This window comes from Salvelinus fontinalis, chromosome 14 (assembly GCF_029448725.1).
Source record: "Salvelinus fontinalis isolate EN_2023a chromosome 14, ASM2944872v1, whole genome shotgun sequence".
NCBI lineage: Eukaryota > Metazoa > Chordata > Actinopteri > Salmoniformes > Salmonidae > Salvelinus > Salvelinus fontinalis.
This window is the reverse complement of record NC_074678.1, coordinates 44,110,460-44,133,477: the sequence shown is the minus strand read 5'-3', so window position 1 is coordinate 44,133,477 and position 23,018 is coordinate 44,110,460. Positions and strand designations below refer to the sequence as shown.

General features: G+C 43.1%; 1 protein-coding gene across 4 annotated transcripts in view; it reads left to right on the top strand.

Moving 5' to 3' along the window:
- LOC129810942 (cAMP-specific 3',5'-cyclic phosphodiesterase 4D-like) overlaps window positions 1-23,018 on the top strand; it is a 121,887-nt gene that overhangs the window by 57,756 nt on the left and 41,113 nt on the right. Inside the window, exon 1 of one of the 4 annotated variants that reach the window (XM_055861965.1) lies at window positions 1,048-2,852. The exons of 2 other annotated variants lie outside the window; for them this stretch is intronic. In XM_055861965.1, coding sequence (XP_055717940.1) covers window positions 2,722-2,852 — 131 coding nt within the window. In that variant the 5' untranslated portion in view covers window positions 1,048-2,721. Of the gene's footprint in view, window positions 1-1,047; window positions 21,670-23,018 lie in introns of those variants that run through there. One more of the 4 variants, XM_055861963.1, reaches the window with a different exon arrangement.

Here is a 23,018-nt window from a genome sequence, read left to right as displayed (position 1 = left end):
TTGTGTCAGGGGGAGGTTATTATTTGGTATTTTGGTATGGAGTGACATCTACTGGTTACAGCCTCTTGATTTGCGTTTCACATGAAAGAATTGGTCAATTCCAAAGAGGTTTTGAGAAGTTTAGAAATGTGAGATGTTTTGAAAGGCAGACTCACAGGAATCTCGGGAGTAGCATCAATTCCAGTGAGTGTTTTCATTCGTAACTTTTGGAAGACTCTTCGCGATCTTAGTCAACTGTCCATCTTTACTTTCTAAAATGAACCACATTTCTGAGAATAGTAATATGCTTTTCCAAAAACACAATGTAAAAAGTGTACAGGTTTCCTATGTAGGTGCACTGTTAGTTGTGAATTGATCTCCATAAAAGGGTGCTCGAACATCCGTACCCAAATGATAAGCCTTTAATAATTAGACTTTAATAATGAGACTTTAATAATTAGCCTTTGTCATTAAAACAACAGAAATAAAACAAAAATAATGGCCTTAGATTTTTGGATGAAGGGCACAGACGGTTTGCTCGACTCCACTCCACTAGGAAGGCACATGGTGATCCAGTGCCTACCCAACGGTACTCCAGCCAGTCCCCAGAGGGTGACAATGCATAGCACGGAGCACTCTGATCTAGATGTGGTTCCTCATAGGGGAGGGAACGCAGCATGGCACAGAGGCACATTCTTTGAAAGCCACCCAGCCCAGTGTCTTTTTCAAGACCCAGCACGTTTGTCAGGCACGTTGCGCAATGATCAGAGGGTCCGATGTATGCAGCTTACGTATGTCCCTGTCTGTCATAGATTGTCCAGATCTATACGATGCCTTCAACAGTCATGCTAACTGGAATGTATTTACCCTCAGTGCTCAATTGAACCCTGTAAGGCTTTTGGATTTTTTTTATATATATACTTTTTTGTGATAAACGTTCTCTCACGGTTTTCCCCAGATGGCTGGCAGTACCAGCAAGATTGCAGACAGGGAAATTCTATTTTAATCATTCAGCCCTGTGCCTGTCATTGGTGTGTGTGACAGATTTATGTCGTCGTCGTTCCCATCTCCTTAGTAGAGAGAGAAGGTCAGAGGTCATATACCTGGGTTGTGTTCATTAGGCGCTGAACGGAATTTCTTTTGCAATGGAAAACAAAAATGTGTGTTTTTTTATAACACTGTGTTTTCACACTTGCGTGACGTTCAAAAGGCTCCCCTTTTCAATTCCCCTCCAACATGTCTGCCAACATGCTGCCCCGGGCTCTGTGCCCTCTTCCCCAGTGGACAAATATTTACCCCTGATTTCATTAGTGACGCTTTGTGAGCTCATGGGCCATTTCAGTCCACTGCTTTCTCTGACCTTATTGATCTGGGCTCTGGCTCTAGGTCTGGGCAGATAACTTTTGGAGATTTTCTTGTCTGGGATCAGGTGAAGACCTGTCGCTGTGTAGGCTGTCATGTATTAAACATGCTAAAACAGGAGTGGGTGATCTCCCCCTGTGAGGGTTGATATGGGTGCAGGCTTTTTCTCCAGCCAGTAGTAACACACCCCATACTACTAATCTCATCTAATCATTGTCTTCCATTCAGGCTTTTGTTAGTAGAAACTGTTCTCAGTTTTATTGTGACCCGCTTCAATGTGTTACTGTCATAGTGTATTTTTCTCTCTTGAAAAAAAAGACAGAAGTCTAAGCAATGTCATGTGGGAGTTGATATATTAATATGTCTGTATGCACATATTTGAGGTATTTATGGTATTTAGATGCATGGTATATAGCATATAGAGCATTTAAAGAGTTAAACCTGGAGACACTGAGAGGGCAGGAGCCATGCTGCCTCTGAGACCGCCCGTTTTTTCTGACCTCACAGTTCAACTGGCATACACATACACAGGAAGGGAACACTAGCACAGGCACACAGACACATGATATAGCGAGACTTGCACACAAACAGACACTTATTGAGTTTTCAAGAGGGTCCATGTCTTCAGCTGTCAGAGGAAGTTGAGACTTGGAGGTGGAAGACTGGGTTTAGAAGAATGCAGAGGAGAGGAAGACACTGACGAGGAGTGAGACAGAGGGGAGAGTGGGAGAGCTTTCTGATCAAGCCTTCATGTAGAGATTGTTCAAAAAGACAGTGAGAGCCAGACATAGGAATGGAAAGGTCCAAATCAAGCTAGTTAATCTGCATTTTGTTTATTTTGACCTTCATCTGGATAGAAAAGGAATTCCAAATTGGCGGTTTAAGGGAGCTTCACTCTTGCTTCTACAACTGTTGAACATGCGCTTGGTGACAAACTCAACTCATTCTGTCCCTCAACCACATCTAAGGATGTTACCCGGGAGAAAGAAATTGACTTTTTGAAACACACAGCAGCTTTTCAAGAGGTGGATTTTTCCATGTTTTTGACAGGAATGTTGGTGGGAAATACCAAGGAGGATTTCCCTCAAAGCCTCAGACTTTCTCCCAGATTCTCGCAGGGATTGTCTTGCTGTTTTGGCTTTTCTTATAATTGCGGCATCTTCGGTCCTCTCTGTTTGACATATCATTCATTTGAGCGGCAATGGGAACCAGGTGCGGCGTGAGGAAAGCAGCAGGGTCGCGCGAAAGGAGACGGACAAGAGCACTCTAATGTTCCCACCGTAGCTTTCAAAAGAAGAAGGAAACTAAGGAAAGCAGAGAAAGAAGTAGAAAGGGGAAAAAGAGGGAGCGAGAGGAGGAGTGAGTAAAGGGGGGAGAAATATGAGTTTGCCAACAAACTGTGTATTCATGGCCCCCTCCACGGACCGGTCGTTCAAAGTGCGGAATGGGAATATCTGTGGATCCCCGTGCGCAGTCAACCGGCCCATTGACATTGTCCAGAAGCGCAGGCGGTAAATGCACCACGTTATTATTCCCTCTCACCTATTCTACCAGATGCTGCATGTAATCATTTCCATGTAAAAGGACCAATGAAGACCAACATGTGAAGTTTATAGGAGCATGTCAAATCTGCTGTCAAATGGAAGATAAGAGTCTGTTGTTGTTTTTTTAATTAAGGCATATATACATGTTTCAACCATGTTCTATACTAAATATTAGGAATAAGCAGAGGCTTTGATTTCTGGTCAAACAGATAGGGGCCTTAGAAAACATCTTAAAAGGTATTATAAATACATCAAAACACAATAATGCTGAATTAAAGACCCCTGCCAACTAATATCAACACTTATATTTAGTTTTGGAGAGATGACTTGCCTTGTTTAATTTTTTGAAACATTTTCCTGTGCCTTGAAATTCTGTTACCAAAAACCCACATATCTTTAAGATATTTTCTCATTTCTCTCCTTCATCAGGAGGGAGGATAATGGAAGTTCACAGAAGTAACAAGTAAAGGTTTTTAGGGATATCTATTTGGTTTATGAATTGAGTTAAATTATGAATTATTAAATTAAAACTTGAAATTCCGTTACTAAACTGGTAGTAACTGGTAGTTTTCTGTTACAGAAAAATCTGTAACAGAATTACTGCAATTGAATTGGCTACAATGGGAAATCATAGTAGGCACAAACCACAGTTGGGTCACCTGCGACAGTCCTCCCTTCCACTGGCATACTGGTACTGTATGTTCAGCTCATAAATGTTTTCTTTCTGTTTCTGTCATCTGGTGTTCAAAGCAAGAGTGTAAAGAACCATCTGGACAACCCCTCCTTCCCTCTCTCTCTCTCTCTCTCTCTCTCTGCCTCTCTCTTCTCTCACTCTTCTCTCTCTCCAGTTAATGTCACCTCTCCCGGCTCTTACTCACACCTACCCATGACCCCCTCTCTTACCATTTACTGTAACCAGCATCCTTACCGACTGACACTGGACTTGCATGAACATTGAAAAGTAGTTGAAATTTGGTCAGTCCGCCCTGGCCTTGATTCCAACATACACAGACGTTGTTTTTTTTTTTTTGTATTGTCCGGACCGGACCAGTTTTAATTTCAACATCTACAGATGTTGATTTTTGGTCCGTTCCGGACCGGCCTTGATATGCCCCAAACATAGACGTCCATGATTCGTTCAGATTTGTCTCAGTTGGACCCGACCAAATCTGAACCAATCATAGATGTCTATGTTTCACAAGTGTGGAGAGCACAGTAGAGTACAGTAAAGTTAAAACAAAAAGAGTTGAGTATAGTTCAGTAGAGCACACTAGAGTTGAGTACAGTATACTGTACTGTATTGTACTGAACTGTACTCTACTGTGCTCTACTGTGTTGTGCTTTGATGTCCAAACTTATAAAACATAGATGTCCATGATTTGTTTAGATTTGGTTCGGTCCCAAATTTGGTCTTGTTTGCGGGCAAAGCTCATTAAAATAACAGCCATTGTGTATAAAAATACCCAAATATGCAAAGGAGGGTATTGCATATTTATACCTGTTGTACCTATTTAAGATACATCACCATGAAGAGAGTTACATTCATATCCATAATTATGCATGTCTGGGTAGTACAGATCAGGGACACCTGGTGAAATTCCATTACCTGGTGTAAATCCACTTCACTTACTGTAGTTCAATACTGTTGATCAATAACCAAAAGAGAACAGGTGTAATGTCATAGCTGACACCCCATTTTTTTCTGCAGACATTTTTTAAATCTTAATTCGGAGCAGATATTTAAGAGTTTTTGGAAAACGTGGTAACACAAAAAAAATGAAATTCTGTTCCCAAACTTTGATCGGCACAATTCTTCCAGTAAATGTGTTTTTGTAAAATGTTCTGTTCAAATTGTTCAAAGTAGTCCTTATTGGCAGAGTTGTATGGTTTGTTAAACTTTGAAATCAATGGATTTTGTTTGGCATAAATTGAAAGTGAGTCTCAGCGCAATTCCTTTACCCTGGAATTGTCCATGTGTCTGTAATGAACACGATAGGAGACAGAGCAGTTTTCAAGTGCAGAGCGCAGCAGGTGTTTATTGGAAGGGACCATAGGAGGAGGCAGGTAGCTAGGTCCAGGGACAGGGAGAAGGTCATACACGGTAGGTCCAAAATGGCAACAGTACAGGCAAGGAATAGGCCAAAAGAGTTGTGAGTGAGGCAGGCAAAAACTATCATACACGGGAGGAGTGAAGGACGGGGAAAAAACGGCACTCCGAAAGAAGTGTGTCTCAAAACAAACAATACCCCACAGTGATGGGGTGCAAGGAACTGAACGAAACAGTGTGGGATGATGATATACAGGTGTGTGAACAGGTGATTAGAATTCCGGTAATTGGGATCTGGAGAGTGAGCTGGAAAGTGGGCTGCGTTCCGGGGATCTAAGTGTTTGGGAGTGTGAGTTGGACGCAGACGTTACAGTTTCATTTTCAGCACCCACACACATCTGTGTGCTTTTAGGCCAGTTTCACTTTAACACAGCTCTTTCATCCTATCTTGGTGCTGGTTTTGTGTCACCCTTTGTTACCACAAGCTATGTTGAATCTTATAAGTCATGGGAGCTTTTAAAAATAAAAAGTTGTTATGACTTTGTTTGGTATTAGGATGTTTCTCAGCTAGCTGTAGTAGCTGTGGATATGGCCATGACTGTGACTGGACTATGACTGTCAGGCTAGAATGATGTGGCCAGAGGGTTTCTTTTAATGAAGAACACATGGCTTCTCAGCACAGGTGAAGTCAGAGGTCTTCTGGTCTGTGACAGACTTATTACCACTACTGGCATTCACACCACACACACACGTTCACGTGCGGCTCACATCACACCACACTCAACAGATGGCAATATGTGAAAGAGGCCATTATGTTAGCTATATAGTTTGTACCCCGGGGACTCGCGTTCACGTTAGTCTCAGTGCTCCAGTTTAAAGAAGCAAAACTAATTCTGTATCTGACATTTGAAAACGCATGACGACAAACCCCTTCACCGCGGAAACAAAGTCTGTTTATAATGTCAGGCCCAAATGTTTAAAACACTTCAAAGGCAACGTCTAATGAACGTTGAGTCAGGCGTATTTATAGGCCGGCGTGGTGGCCCGATGAATTGAACATATGCAACTAATAACACAGTAAAAATCTGTTTAGAGAAAAACGATGTATACTATATAATCTTCCAAATCCTCTAACTAGCCTCTCTCTCATCATTTTAGTTTCCGCTAATGCCAACAAGCAGCCCTCCTTCCAATGCAGTGCTTTTCAATATTAATGCTTTGGGCACAACTTGATTAAGCCCATAAGTAGGAATAGATTATTTATAGTTAATGCTGTGGATATGATTTATACGCACAGGAAATGCAGCTCTTGACGTTTGTGGCTGCTGAAGAGAATGGAGTGTCAGAAGGCCGCCTCCTCTCTCCTAGTTTGGGTTCAGTCTTTGGCAAGCATCCCTCGTCTCATCTTGTCTAATCTTGTCTCATGTCCAGCTCCACACTGGACCTTCTCTATATTTGCTAGAACATTCTCCTGATCCCATTGGTCTGTTTTAATCTCTTATATTAGTATAATATTACTGATAGTACTATTAAGTATAATACTATTACATGACTGTATAGGTAAGTTTTGCTTAGACTATGAACAATAGCGAGTTATTTTGTAGAATAACCCAGTCTGATAAGTAATGTGTGGTGATATTGGATACATCCCATAATGAGCAGCCAGCTCACATGTGATTCACATGAAAACCATTTGACTACCTTTTCATAAGGTGCTGCTTCCTGCTAGACCTCAATGATGTGAATGTGGTGAGCAGAAGCATGAGTGGTAACCAAATGATGAACTGAAAATTATAGGACACAAACATGGCTGGATATTAGCAGGTAGGCATGGGTAACTGAAATAACTGAGATTATTATTTAAAATGTTTTATTTAACCTGTATTTAGCTAGGCAAGTCAGTTAAGAACAAATTCTTATTTACAATGACGGCCTACCCCGGCCAAACCCTAACCCGGGCAACGCTGGGCCAATTGTGTGCCACCCTATGGGACTCCCAATCACGGCCGGTTGTGATACAGCCTGGATCGAACCAGGGTCTGTGGTAATGCCTCTAGCACTGAGATGCAGTGCCTTAGACCGCTGCGCCACTCGGGAGACCCCCTTAGAAGTGAGGTGTTGTGTTGGTTGCACGTCTGTTTGTGACTAGGCTCCTGTGGAATATCCCATGTACTTGCAGCAGCTTATTCTAACGGCAGTCTGAGTCACAAAGAATATAGTGCCTTCAGAAAGTATTCATACCCCTTGACTTATTCCACATTTTGTTGTTTTACAGCCTGAATTTAAAATTGACAAAAACAAAAAACAAACTCACCCATCTCCACACCATACCCCAAAATGACAAAGTGAAAAGATGTTTGCAAATGTATTGAAAATGAAATACAGAAATATCTCATTTACATACACTACCGGTCAAAAGTTTTAGAAAACCCTTGAATGAGTAGGTTTTCTTTATTTTTACTATTTTCTACTTTGTAATATAATAGTGAAGACCTCAAAACTATGAAATAACAAATATGGAATCATGTAGTAACAAAACAAGTATTAAACAAATCAAAATATATTTTAGATTTGAGTTTCTTCAAATAGCCACCCTTTGCCTTGATGACAGCTTTGCACACTCTCAACCTGCATTCTCTCAACCAGCTTCACCTGGAATGCTTTTCCAGTGGTCTTGAAGGAGTTCCCAGATATGCTGAGCACTTGTTGGCTGCATTTCCTTCACTCAGCTGTCCAACTCATCCCAAACCATCTCAATTGGGTTGAGGTCAGGGGATTGTGGAGGCCAGGTCATTTGATGCAGCACTCCATCACTCTCCTTCTTGGTAAAATAGACCTTACACAGCCTGGAGGTGTGTTGGGTCATTGTCCTGTTGAAAAACAAATGAAAGTCCCACTAAGCCCAAACCAGATGGGATGGAAAATAAAGAAAAACCCTTGAATGAGTGGGTGTTCTAAAACTTTTGACTGGTAGTGTAAGTGTTCACACCCCAATTTCTTTTGGTCATCCTTGAGATGTCACTATAACTTGATTGGAGTCCACCTGTGGCCTCTTCAATTGCTTGGACATGATTTGGAAAGAAACACACCTGTCTATGTAAGGTCCCACAATTGGCAATCCATGTCAGAGCATAAACTATACCATGAAGTCGAAGGATCTGTTCGTAAATCTCTTTTTTTGAATTGTGATGATGCATATATCTGGAGCAAGGTATAAAACCATTTCTAGAGTGTCAAACGTTTCCAAGAGCACAGTGGTCTCCATTGGGAAATATAAGAAATATGGAACTTCTCAGACTCTGCCTAGAGCTGGCCATCTGACCAAACTGAGCACCTGGCAAGAAGGACCTTGGTCAGAGAGGTGACAGAGAACCCAATGACCACTCTGACAGAACTACAGAGTTCCTTGCCTGAGATGGGAGAAACTGGCAGAAGGACAACCATCTCTACAGCACTTCACCAATCTGGGCTTTATGGGAGAGGACAGACAGAAGCCAATCCTGAGAAAAAGGCACATGACAGCACGCCCGGAGATTGCAAAAAGACGTAAAAGACTGAGAGCATAAGGCAAAAGATGCTATGGTATGATGAGACAAAAATTGAACTGAATGCAAAGCTCTATGTCTGGAGAAAACCAGGCACAGCTCATCAACTGCCTAACACCATCCCTACCATGAAGCATGGTGGTGGCAGCATCATGCTATGGGGGTGCTTTTCAACGGCAAGGACTGGGAGACTGGTAAGAATAGAGGGAACAATGAATGGAGCCAAATACAGGCAGATCCTTGATGAGAACCCGCTTCAGAGTGCAAACGACTTTAAACTGGGGCGAAGATTTATGTTCCAACAGGACAATGACCCCTAGCATACAGCCAACGCAATGCTGGAATAGCATCAGAACAAGAATGTGAAAGTCCATGAGTGGCCCAGCCAAAGCCCAGACTTGAATCCCATTGGAAATCTGTTGATAGACTTGAAGATTGTTGTTCACCCCATCTAATGTAACATAGCTTGAGAAAATCTGCAAGGAAGAATGGGAGAAAATCTCAGAATCCAGATGTGCAAAGCTGATATGACATTCCCAAGAAGACTTAAAGCTGTAATCACCGCGAAAGGTGCTTCTACAGCGATGTGAATACTTATGTAAATAAGATATTTCTGTATTTATTTTTCAATACATTTGCAAACATTTCTAAAAACATGTTTTAACTTTGGGCCCGATTCTGACGTAGGAAATTACGTCTTTCAAACGCACGCACGCCTTTCCTACGCACTTCTCAGTAGTTGGTATTCAGACTTGCCTTATGAAGGTGTGTAATGGGTGTACATTAGTGTACTGTACATATAATTATAATAGGGAGAATAGTGTACAATAGTAGATTATACCCTCGTCTGTTGCCTGCACTAACCATGGAACTGTGTGATGACACAACCAAGTATTGCACCATGTGTCGCGTTCAAACTGTTACGGCTTGGTCTGCACTTCCCTCCATAATGATTTAATTAGCCTACATCTATTTTTTTTATCAACTGTTACTAATGATCCTCAGCAACAACCACATGGCCGCAACGCGGTTTACAAAGGAAGCAATTGAAGGTAAACAAAACAATGTAATTAAATGTAATGACAATGTATGCTGAAGGGAACTAACAGTAAATAATATTTAACATGATAGAAATAGGAAACCGAGAAAGCCAGGGTAGCCTATATTTAAGACATTTGAGAGTGCCCATCCCTGCAAGTCTACAATTTAAATTATGCATAATGGCACAGATTTCATAAACTTTACTGTGGGAAAGTTGATATGTTGATATTCTTCAGCTTGCTGCCATATGACTGGTTTCACATTTGTCTCCAGCTATTTTCTTCACATTTTGTTGTGTTAGAAAGTGGGATTAAAATTGATTTGATATTTTTGTCAACAATCTACACAAAATACTCAAAAGTGGAAGAAAAATTCAAACATTTGTACAAAATTTATGAAAAATCAAACACTAATATATCTTGATTACATAAGTATTCAACCCCCTGATTTAATACATGTTAGAATCACCTTTGGCAGTGAATACAGCTATGAGTCTTTGGTAAGTCTAAAAGTGCTTTGCACACCTGGATTGTACAATATTTGCACATTATTCTTTTTACATTTCTTCAAGCTCTGTCAAGCTGCTTATTGATCAAATCAAATCAAACTTTATTTGTCACATGCACCGAATACAAGTGTAGCCCTTACCGTGAAATGCTTACTTACAAGCCCTTAACCAACAGTGCAGTTCAAGGGGGGGAGGGGTTCAATATAAATAGTCCGGGTGGCCATTTGATTAATTGTTCAGCAGTCTTATGGCTTGGGGGTAGAAGCTGTTAAGGAGCCTTTTGGTCCTAGACTTGGCGCTCCGGTACCGCTTGCCGTGCGGTAGCAGAGAAAACAGTCTATGACTTGGGTGACTGGAGTCTCTGACAATTTTATGAGCTTTCCTCTGACACAACCTATTATATAGGTCCTGGATGGCAGGAAGTTTGGCCCCAGTGATGTACTGGGCCGTACGCACTACCCTCTGTAGCGCCTTACGGTCAGATGCCGAGCAGTTGTCATACCAGGCGGTGATGCAACCGGTTAGTATGCTCTGGATGGTGCAGCTGTAGAACTTTTTGAGGATCTGGGGACCCATGCCAAATCTTTTCAGTCTCCTGAGGGGGGAAAAGGTTTTGTTGTGCCCTCTTCACGAATGTCTTGGTGTGTTTGGACCATGATAGTTTGTTGGTGATGTGGACACCGAGGAACTTGAAGCTCTCGACCCGCTCCACTACAGCCCTGTCAATGTTAATGGTGACCTGTTCAGCCCTCCTTTTCCTGTAGTCCACGATCAGCTCCTTTGTCTTGCTCACGTTGAGGGAGAGATTGTTGTCCTGGCACCACACTGCCAGTTCTCTGACCTCCTCCCTATAGGCTGTCTCATCGTTGTCGGTGATCAGGCCTACCACTGTTATGTTGTCGGCAATCTTGATGATGGTGTTGGAGTTGTGTTTGGCCATGCAGTCATGGGTCAACAGGGAGTACAGGAGGGGACTAAGTACACACCACTGAGGGGACCCAATGTTGAGGATCAGCGTGACAGACGTGTTGTTGCCTACCCTTACCATCTGGGGGCGGGCCCGTCAGGAAGTCCAGGATCCAGTTGCAGAAGGAGATGTTTAGTCCCAGGGTACTTAGTGATGAGCTTCATGGGCACTATGGTGTTGAATGCTGAGCTGTAGTCAATGAACAGCATTCTCACATAGGTGTTCCTTTTGTCCAGGTGGGAAAGGGCACTGTGGAGTGTGATTGAGATTGCGTCATCTGTGGATCTGTTGGTGCGGTATGCGAATTGGAGTGGGTCTAGGGTATCCGGAAGGATGCTGTTGTGAGCCATGACCAGCCTTTCAAAGCACTTCATGGCTACCGACGTGAGTGCTACGGGGCGCTAATCATTGAGGCAGGTTACCTTGGCTTCCTTGGGCACAGGGACTATGGTGGTCTGCTTGAAACATGTAGGTATTACAGACTCTGTCAGGGAGAGGTTGATAATGTCAGTGAAGACACTTGCCAGTTGGTCCGCAAATGCTTTGAGTACGAGTCCTGGTAATGCGTCTGGCCCCGCCAGTGTGAATGTTGAACTGTTTAAAGGTCTTGCTCAAATCGGCTAAAGAGAGCGTTATCACACAGTCATCCAGAACAGCTGGTGCTCTCGTGCATGTTTCAGTGTTGCTTGCCTCGAAGGGACATAAAAGGCATTTAGCTCGTCTGGTAGGCTCGCGTCACTGGGCAGCTCGCGTCTGGCTTTCCCTTTGTAGTTCGTAATAGTTTTCATGCCCTGCCACATCCGACGACCGTCAGAGCCGGTGCAGTAGGATTCAATCTGAATCCTGTATTGACACTTTGCTTGTTTGATGGTTCGTTTGAGGGCATAGCGGGATTTCTTATTAGCGTCCGGATTAGTGTCCTGCTCCTTGAAAGCGGCAGCTCTAGCCTTTAGCTCGATGTGGATGTTGCCTGTAATCCATGGCTTCTGGTTGGGATATGTACGTACAGTCACTGTGGGGACGACATCGTCGATGCACTTATTGATGGAGCCGATGACTGAGGTGGTATACTCTTCAATGCCATTGGATGAATCCCGCAACAAACTACAATCGGTGTTAGCAAAACAGTCCTGTAGCTTGGCATCCGCGTCATCTGACCACTTTCGTATTGAGCAAGTCACTGGTACTTCCTGCTTTAGTTTTTGCTTGTAAGCAGGAATGAGGAGGATAGAATTATGGTCAGATTTGCCGAATGGAGGGCGGGGGAGAGCTTTGTATGCATCTCTGTGTGTGGAGTAAAGGTGGTCTAGAGTTGTTTTCCCCCTGGTTGCACATGTGATGTTCTGATAAAAAATGTGTAAAACTGATTTAAATTTGCCTGCATTAAAGTCCCCAGCCACTAGGAGTGCCGCTTCTGGATGAGCATTTTCTTGTATGCTTATGGCCTAATAGAGTTGGTTTAGTGCGATCTTAGTGCCAGCATCGGTCTGTGGTGGTAAATAGACAGCTACGAATAATATAGATATAGAACTCTGTTGGTAGATAGTGTGTAACGGCGTTCCTCCTCTTCATACGAAGAGGAGGAGTAGTGATTCGACCAACGTGCAGCGGGTTGTGAATACATAATGATTTATTAGACAGACGACGAAACACGAAAACAAACACTTGGAATGATTTACAAAATAACAAAACAACGTAGACTGACCTGAACTTAAGAACTTACATGTAACACACAGAACGCAAGAACAGGGAAAAAACAGACTACACAAAAACTGAACGAACAAACATACCGAAACAGTCCCGTGTGGCGCAACATACACAGACACGGAAGACAACCACCCACAACAAACAATGTGAAACAACCTACCTTAATATGACTCTCAATTAGAGGAAACGCCAAACACCTGCCTCTAATTGAGAGCCATACCAGGCAACCCATTAACCCAACATAGAAAACACATAACATAGACTACCCACCCAAAACTCACGCCCTGACCACTTAAACACATACCACACAACAGAAAACAGGTCAGGAACGTGACATAGTGTGGTCTACAGCTTATCATAAGGTACTCTACCTCAGGCGAGCAATACCTCAAGACTTCTTTTGGGGCAGAATCGTAGGTTCATCAATTTTATTTTCCAATGATTGCATGTTAACCAGTAGAACTGATGGAAGTAGGACTTTACTCGCTTGCCTACGGATTCTCAGAAGGCAGCCCAACCTGCACCCCCTTTTCCTCTGTCTTTCGTCACGCAAATGACTGGGATTTGAGCCTGTTCCTGGGAAAGCAATATATCCTTCTCGTCGAACTCATTAAAGGAAAACGTTTCTTCCAGTTCATGGTGAGTAATCGCTGTTCTATGAGACGGTAGCAGCAACATTATGCACAAAATAATTAAAAAAAATAAGTTACAAACAACGTTAGAAAAAACTAACAGAATAGCACAGTTGGTTAGGAGCATGTAAAATGTCCGCCATCCTCTTCGTACTACCATCGTACTATGGCGCCGAAGAGGATCATTGCTAGACAGCCATTTTCAAGTCTTACCATAGATTGTCAAGTTGATTTAAGTCAAAACTGTAACTAGGCCACTCGGGAAGTGGTACAAACGGGATGGATGTTTTGGAATATTTTTTATAACTTCACAATGCTCAAAGGGATATTCAATGTATTTTTTTAAAACATTTTTTACCCAACTACCAATAGTGGTCCTTCTTTGCAAGTCATTGGAAAACCTACTTAGTCTTTGTGGTTGAATCTGTGTTTGAAATGTACTGCTCGACCTAGACCTTACAGGTAATTGTAAGTGTGGGGTACAGAGATGAGGTAGACATTCAAAAATAATGTTAATTAAACACCATGAGTCCATGCAACTTATTATTTGACTTGTTAAGCAAAAATGTACTGCTGAACTTATTTACGATTGCCATAACAAAGGGGTTGAATACTTATTGACTCAAGACATTTCAGCTTTTCATTTTTTTATCATTAGTACAAATTTGGAAAACATAATTCCTCTTTGACTTTATGGGGTATTGTGTGTAGGCCAGTGACCCCAAAAAATCTACATTTAATCCATTTTAAATTCAGGCTGTAACACAACAAAATTTGGAAAAAGTCGATGGGTGTGAATACTTTCTTTCAATGCCATTCCCTCCTATATCTTCTTGACTGAGTGCTCTACTTAGTCAAAACCAATACCTTAGCTTTTAGGATGAGACAAACACTTGTATCAAAGTGTCTGAATTTCCAACAAGATATTGAGTTTTCTTTTGTTCCTCTCTACAGTCATTGTTTTGTTGAGTACATTTGACTCATCCAAGCTACCTGCTTACTGGTTTGAACAGAATGCGTTGACATCACCAGTTCCGTTTTGCATAACAAGAACACATTTGGTAGCAAACAATGCCCCATGCTGACTGGGTTAAAACCTGTGGAGTGGTCTTATCTGGTGTCCATCAAGCCCCACTGTGCTAGTTTATCTGCACAGCCTTGCTCCAACGACTCAGAAACCACTGGTGACGTCAACGCACACCCACTCTCAAACGCCTCAACCTCTGTGGTCAATGACTTGGGGCCTCTGGCACAGAGGTAGGACTGTGAGAAAGTGTGTGTGTGCGGATGTGCTTGTTTGAGAATATAACAACACACACAAGCCACCGCAGCCTAGCCTCTCTGTCTACACTTTCTGACCAAACCCTCAACACTGTCACCAACAATAATATTCTCTCTAAACTGCGCGCCTGCGCAGCCGCACACCTCCTCCAGGACTGCCGCCCAGAAGAAATGCCATGCCGCGCAGAGACGCAAGAGATTGAACTTCACTGAGTTCGCCCCATTAGTTTGCACTATATTGATCAACGTTTTTTCTGTGATCGAATCAACATTATATCAGCCAATTTTCAATGCAACAAAACAAAACGAATCTAACTTTGCAAGATTGAGTCTGTGATTTTGTTGTACGCAGAGCCAGAGCGCAAGGAGTAGAATTCTATTGGCGGGTGTAGCCCACGAGCGGTGTTTCAATCACCCGCGAGTGAATGGCTTTTCAGATCAGAGCCGCGCGTGTGGACATTTGTTGATATTCTTTGCTAGATAGCGAGTTATTAGCCCAGTTATAGATAAGTATAGGTCAGCAATGGAGAGTTACTGCTTCATACAAGAGCACAAAACGTGTAGGCTACATTTCAAGCTTTCTTTGAAAAGCCAGTCAGGTAAAAAGCTTATGTCTTAATTAAAGGGGCAGTGTTGTATTTTGAGACAGGCGTGAATATGCACATAATCCAATAGGAAGAGGGGTAGCCTACATTGTCTAATTCTGCTGTATGGTAATAATAATACAATTCATTTTTTAAAGTGGTTTCTTGCATCATATAACACTATACAATGCAATTTACAGTCACCTATATGGCCCGTGGTGTTACAGACCAAGTAAAAAATCATTAGTCAAGCCCTTCATAATGTAAAAACGTTTCTAAAAGTCTCATGCAATGTAGGCCTGCATTTAACACCACATATACTGTAGGCTATTTCACAGAAATCAAAAGCTATTTCCGTGTGAAAATGTTATGTGATTTGCTCCATTGGTTTTGTTGGTAGGCCTACATTATGCCTAAATAGTCACAATAGCCCATTGGCTACTGTCTAAAACTGTATTGGTACAGCCTCAATGTTCACTGTAAACGTGCTCCGGAAGTTGTACAAAATTCTTACAACATTCAAGTTGTCACTCACAAGACCAACAATTTGCTCAGGGCCCCAAAAATTTGAGGGTCTCATCAAACAAACATTCTCACAGAAAGGGGACAGACAATTTTATGTTTCCTTCCTAAGAGACACCAGGCACATGTGACAAGAGGACATCATGCCCAGTGTGCCTCAGTCTTCCTCTTCTTGGCTGCGAAGTCTTAATGTGAAAAGGAAGTGGAGGAACCTGCCTCACACCAGGGCTCAATCACTTGTTTATTGAAAGGCACCTATTAAAGCCATATGAGTCTTGTTAGAGGAGAGCACCCCTGCTCCCCTGAGCTTGTTTGTTCCATGGCAAGCCCTGCTCTGAGTCCTGCTCTGCCCGTTGAGCGCTCATGTTCCATGGCCCGCCTGCCTAATTGTGGCCGCTCGGGGGTAGATGCAAAGGGGGTCGATGCAAAGGGCCAAATCAAGACCTGGCCCGCTGGGGCCCTAATCAGACTCAGCTGGCAGGACGCAGAGGGTGTGTGTTTGTGGATGGTGTGTGGGGGGAAGGGAGGTTGTGTGTGTGTGTGTGTGTGTGAGCGTGTGTCTATTCTGAGTACATGGTTGGGGGGTTTACTCATCAATATAACTTGTGGGAAGAGGGCTGCAGGTTTCTGATAGGGCTTAATTAGTTTATGACCTGAGCAGTCTAACCCATGTATCATCCCTTAACCATTCAGCACAAGTTAATGGCAATCACCTCATCCTTACACGGTGTGCCATTAGATTAAGAGTTTCCATGTTAGTGCTAATCAGTTCCCCACGTACCTTACCCAACATAATCAATAAGATGAGTCAGGCCTACTTACACTACATGACCAAAAGTATGTGGACACCTGCTCGTCGAACATCTCATTCCAAAATTATGGGCATTAATATGGAGTTGGTCCCCCCTTGCTGCTATAACAGCCTCCGCTCTTCTGGGAAGGCTTTCCACTAGATGTTGTAACGTTGCTGCTGGAATTTGCGTTCATTCAGCCACGAGCATTAGTGAGGTCAGGCACTGATGTTGGGCGATTAGGCCTGGCTGGCAGTCAGCGTTCCAATTTATCCCAAAGGTGTTTGATGGGGTTGAGGTCAGGAATCTGTGCAGGCCAGTCAAGTTCTTCCACACTGATCTTGACAAACCTTTTATGTATGGACCTCGCTTTGTGCATGGTGGAATAGTCATGCTGAACCAGGTAAAGGCCTTCTCAAACTGTTGCCACAAAGTTGGAAGCACAGAATCGCTTAGAATGACATTGTATTCTGTAGCGTTAAGATTTCCCTTCACTGGAACTAAGGGGCCTAGCCTGAACCATGAAAATCAGCCCTAGACCATTATTCCTCCTACAGTAAACTTTACAGTTAGCACTATGCATTCGGGCAAGTAGCGTTGTCCTGGCATCTGCCAAACCCAGATACGTCCGTCAGACTGCTAGATGGTGAAGTGTGATTCATCACTCCAGAGAACACGTTTCCACTGTTCCAGAGTCCAATGGCGGTGAGCTTTAAACCACTCAAGCCGACGCAAGGCATTACGCATGGTGATCTTCGGCTTGTGTGCTGCTGCTCGGCCATGGAAACCCATTTCATGAAGCTCCCGACGAGCAGTTCTTGTGCTGACGTTGCTTCCAGAGGCAGTTTGGAATTCGGTAGCGAGTGTGGCAACCGAGGACAGACGGTTTTTACTCGCTACATGCTTCAGCACTCGGCAGTCCCGTTCTGTGTGCTTCTGTAGCCTACCCCTTTGCGGCTGAGCCGTTGTTGCTCCTAGACGTTTCCACTTCACGCTATCAACAGGTACAGTTGACCAGGGAAGAAATTTGACGAACTGACTTGTTGGAAAGCTGGCATCCTATGACGGTGCCATGTTGAAAGTCACTGACCTCTTCAGTAAGGCCATTCTACTGCTAATGTTTGTCTATGGAGATTGCATGACTGTGTGCTCGATTTTACACACCTGTCAGCAATGGGTGTGTGTGCAATAGCCGAATCAACTAATTTGAAGGGGTGTCCACATACTTGTATACCGTTGAAGTCGGAAGTTTACATACACCTTAGCCAAATACTCAGTTTAAACTGAGTTTTTCACAATTCCTGACATTTAATCCTCGTAAAAAAATCCCTGTCTTAGTTCTGTTAGGATCACCACTTTATTTTAAGAATGTGAAATGTCAGAATAATAGTAGAGAGAATGATTTATTTCAGCTTTTATTTTGTTCATCACATTCCCAGTGGGTCAGAAGTTGACATACACTCAATTAGTATTTGGTAGCATTGCCTTCAAATTGTTTAACTTGGGTCAAACGTTTCGGGTAGCCTTCCACAAGCTTCCCACAATAATTTGGGTGAATTTTGGTCCATTCCTCCTGACAGAGCTGGTGTAACTGAGTCAGGTTTGTAGGCTTTGCTTGCACACGCTTTTTCAGTTCTACCCACACATTTTCTATTGGATTGAGGTCAGGGTTTTGTGATGGCCACTCCAATACCTTGACTTTGTTGTCCTTAAGCCATTTTGCCACAACTTTGGAAGTATGCTTGGGGACATTGCCCATTTGGAAGACCCATTTGCGACCAAGCTTTAACTTCCTCACTGATGTCTTGAGATGTTGCTTCAATATATCCACATAATTGTCCTCTTCATGATGCCATCTATTTTGTGAAGTGCACCAGTCCCTCCTGCAGCAAAGCACCCAAACAACATGATGCTGCCACCACGTGCTTCACTATTGAGATGGGTTTTTTCGGCTTGCAAGCCCTCCCCTTTTTCCTCCAAACATAACGATGGTCATTATGGCTAAACAGTTCTATTTTTGTTTCATCAGACCAGAGGACATTTCTCCAAAAAGTATGATTTTTGTCCCCATGTGCAGTTGCAAAACATAGTCTGGCTTTTTTATGGCGGTTTTGGAGCAGTGGCTTCTTCCTTGCTGAGCGGCCTTTCAGGTTATGTCAATATTGGATTCATTTTACTGTGGCAATAGATACTTTTGTACCTGTTTCCTCCAGCATCTTCACAAGGTCCTTTTCTGTTGTTCTGGGATTGATTTGCACTTTTCACACCAAAGTACGTTCATCTCTAGGAGACAGAACGCGTCTCCTTCCTGAGCGGTATGACGGCTGCGTGGTCCCATGGTGTTTATACTTGCGTACTATTGTTTGTACAGATGAATGTGGTACCTTCAGGCGTTTGGAAATTGCTCCCAATGATGAACCAGACTTGTAGAGGTCTCCAATTTTTTTCTGAGGTCTTGGCTGATTTCTTTAGATTTTTCCATGATGTCAAGCAAAGAGGCACTGAGTTTTAAGAAAAGCCTTGAAATAGATCCACAGATATACCTCCAATTGACTCAAATGATGTCAATTAGCCTATCAGAAGCTTCTAAAGCCATGACATAATTTTCTGGAATCTTCCAATCTGTTTAAATGCACAGTCAACTTAGTGTATGTAAACTTCTGACCCACTGGAATTGTGATACAGTGAATTATAAGGGAAAGAATCTGTCTGTAAACAATTGTTCGGAAAAATTACTTGTGTCATGCACAAAGTAGATGTCCTAACCAACTTGCCAAAACTATAGATTTTTAACAAGAAATTTGTGGAGTGGTTGAAAAACGAGTTTTAATGACTCCAACCTAAGTGTATGTAAACTTCTGACTTCAACTATATATAGTGTATGTAGTCACCAAAGTCCTATCCCTGTAGCTGAAACCCCTTCAGATTGGCCAAGACCATAAGCATTTGGTTCGGGTCCATTTCATCACATTGAAATATCCTATTTCCAATTGGAAAAGGTATTGAATTGAACATACCTCAAGGTTTGCGTCTGACTACATTGTCAACTCGTACTACCCCCGAAGTGTGTGTGCTGTATCTTAGTGGGTATCTAAATGTGCCTATGAGCAGCTGGCCTGCTCTCTGGCTTACGTCTGTGGCTTTACATGACGACTCGTCCAGATGTGATTGACGTCAGTCTCACGACATACAAGCCACCTTCAAACGGGAGTCCCTGCTTACAGACAGGACACACACACACTCTCTCCCTTTGATGTGGGAGCAGAGATTAGAGCCTCCCTGCCTTGGCTCTCCACCCCTCCCTCATTCCCTCCACCCCACCCCTCCCTCCTCTCCTCCTTTAACCAAATGTTTACCGCTACTGTTTTTTCCCCTCATATGCCTCCATGCAGCCAATGCCACAACCTTCATTTTTTTCCTTTCTTAATTTTCTTTTACAAGGGAGTGTTTTTTCCACGCAACATATTATACACATTCCTCCCATAGACTGCAAAGACAGGGAAATCGCTGGAAATACCCCTTATTCAAGAAACAACTATTAGTACTTTCTCTCATGGCCAGCGCTTTCACTTCCACTGATGACATCACAGTCTGTCAAACTTTGTGCCATTCACACTGAGAGGCCTTGACAGATAAATACTTGTCTTTTGCCTGATGAGCTTTTAATGAACTTCCATTTTCCTCCAAGAATGGCTGAATATCTCTCGCCGATTTGTTTGTTCAGTTTGTTCTTGATTTTATGCACCTTGTTTGGACTGCGAGGTAGCAACAGTGTGATTTTCCCCTTTCCATTGGGAAAGAGCATGTTGATCCCATTCTAAGAGGACAATAATGAAACATGGGAGAGAAATAAGAGGGTCATACCACAGAGGTCAAGCCAGGGCTGGCCTCCTCTGATGGAGAGATTTGAGAGGACAAGCACTAGATAATTGCTAACAGATACCCAGCACGCAAGCAGAGTCCTACCGGCTAAAGTTCCATACTGTAATACCCACCTGTGGAGATAGGGGAAAGGGCTCATACTGTAATACCCACCTGTGGAGATAGGGGAAAGGGCTCATACTGTAATACCCACCTGTGGAGATAGGGGAAAGGGCTCATACTGTAATACCCACCTGTGGAGATAGGGGAAAGGGCTCATGCTGGAATACCACTTTTTTCACTTCATGACACTTCATTCATTTCATGCCTTCTTGCCTCCTCGCCTAGGTCATGGGATTGAGCAGAGCTGATGGTATCATAGTAAGTAGTCATGAGTTGCAAGTTGGCAATGTCCCAATGGGTAATGTTTGTATCATAGCAAATGAAAGCAGATGGTAATACAGATGGGTGGTGGTTTGGGTGAGTTACTGCCATAGAAGAGCACTTCAAAACCAAGAGAAAAGCACTTCAGGTAAATGCAAGTCTTTTAAAGAGCTTGGACTTCAATTTTCACAGAAGTTTCTTTCAACTGTCAACATTTGAGGGGAGTTATTTCCTCTCCAAAAGCACAAGAGGCCACAAGAGGCAGGGGTGAAAGTGAGTCCACGAGAGGCAGGGGTGAAAGTGAGTCCACGAGAGGCAGGGGTGAAGGTAAGTCCACGAGAGGCAGGGGTGAAGGTAAGTCCACGAGAGGCAGGGGTGAAAGTGAGTCCACGAGAGGCAGGGGAGGAAGTGAGTCCACGAGAGGCAGGGGAGGAAGTGAGTCCACGAGAGGCAGGGGAGGAAGTGAGTCCACGAGAGGCAGGGGAGGAAGTGAGGCCACGAGAGGCAGCGGAGGAAGTGAGTCCACGAGAGGTGAGGGTGAAAGTGAGTCCACGAGAGGCAGGGGTGGAAGTGAGGCCACGAGAGGCGAGGGTGAAAGTGAGGCCACGAGAGGCAGGGGAGAAAGTGAGGCCATGAGAAGTAGGTTCCACACTAGATGTGAGAGGATTGAGCTGTGTAGCCATTGGGTTGTAGCACTCTCTTGACAGGCCTGAGCAGGGCCCACCACAGTAGCTTATCTACCTCTCCCAGTCGTCTGTCACAAGCGCCTCTGACGTCACGGCCCCGGCCAGAGTTTATGGGTATACGGACGGTGGCATTCTGGAGCCGTTGTGGTGCTCATCTGATACATGGCTGCTTGTGTGTTACTACAGGACCACTGCTGGATAGGATAGGATCCTCCAGTTCCCCCTTGAGTAAGTGAAGCCAAAACGTGTGAGTGGGTGTGTTTGTGGGAGGTGGGGTGGGTGATACTGTATGGGTATGGGTGGTGTGTGTGTATTTATTTGTATCTGTTATATCGGTTACTTCTACACTCTCACTATTCATGTATACATCCTGTACATTTTTGAAGCGGCTTTAATAGCTGAAGTTCTTTTTACCTCTGATTCTTGTTGGCTGGTACAGAGGCTTGTTCCGGTAAGAGTTCATCCACAGTGCGGAACAGTATAGTCAGTTGGCGGTGAACAAAAGCAAACAAGGCCTATCTTTTGGCTTTGCTTTGGAGATCTTTCCAAAAGTTTCTCAGTTCCTTTAGTTCTTAACATTTCAGTTTATTTATGATTAATGTGAGACAATATGGCTTCTATTATCTTATTGGCTCAAGTGGTACATTCAACTTTTGTTCAGCTGTGCCACACCAACTTACTAGGCCAAACATTCCCCTTTTTATAAACCGCTAAATGTCAAAAACTCACATATTTGTCATATTAGGTTAAACTGCTTATCTGGATTACAATGTTTATAAAAATTATGATTATTATAAAAATCATATTATTCTTAACCCATTTGGTCAAGCCAGTTAAAGACCCGAAGTATTGTTGCTCTGATACCAGGGACGTTTGTTTGTGTGCGTGCATGTATATGGAGGGTGGAACATGTTTATGTTCAGAACTTCAGAACTGCATGTTACCAGTAAAGTTGGGTCTCTCTTACCCTGTTGACAGCGAGTCAAGTTGAGTCGCTCAGAGAGAAAAAGAATCCACAGGCGGGTCTCTGATGACTCCATGTCTGTTCTCGTGCAATGACTTCTCTTCAAGGGCTATTTTTAGAAAACATATGCTCATGGCTCTTATGTTGTTGTACACGGAACGTTTTTCCCTTTTGGTCAACTTGTATGAATTGATACACAGTGAATGTATTATGTTGTGGGGTTGAATTTTGTTCGGCTGTTGAGATGATAAATAACTTGTATAACATGTTTATCAGTATCCAGAAATGACTTATAAACACCAGAAGCTAGACCAGATAAGAGAAGAATAGTCAGTAACCTATATAAAACACCTTTGGCTAGACCCGGTACAAAAGTATACAGGGCAAAGAGGTTTAAATAGCCTCATTTACACGTTAACCATGGAGTTTGTGTTCAAAAGTTGAGTGTTTGACATAGGTTTAATAGGAAGTGTTGAAATTGTTTACTCTAGACTGGCACATGGGACATCAAATAAAAAGTCAGTTTTGCGCTAATGTTCTGTCTTCATACGTAAGATGTGCAGTTTCAAATACATTCTTTTTTTCTTGTTTTTGGTGGTGCACCACGTTGTTT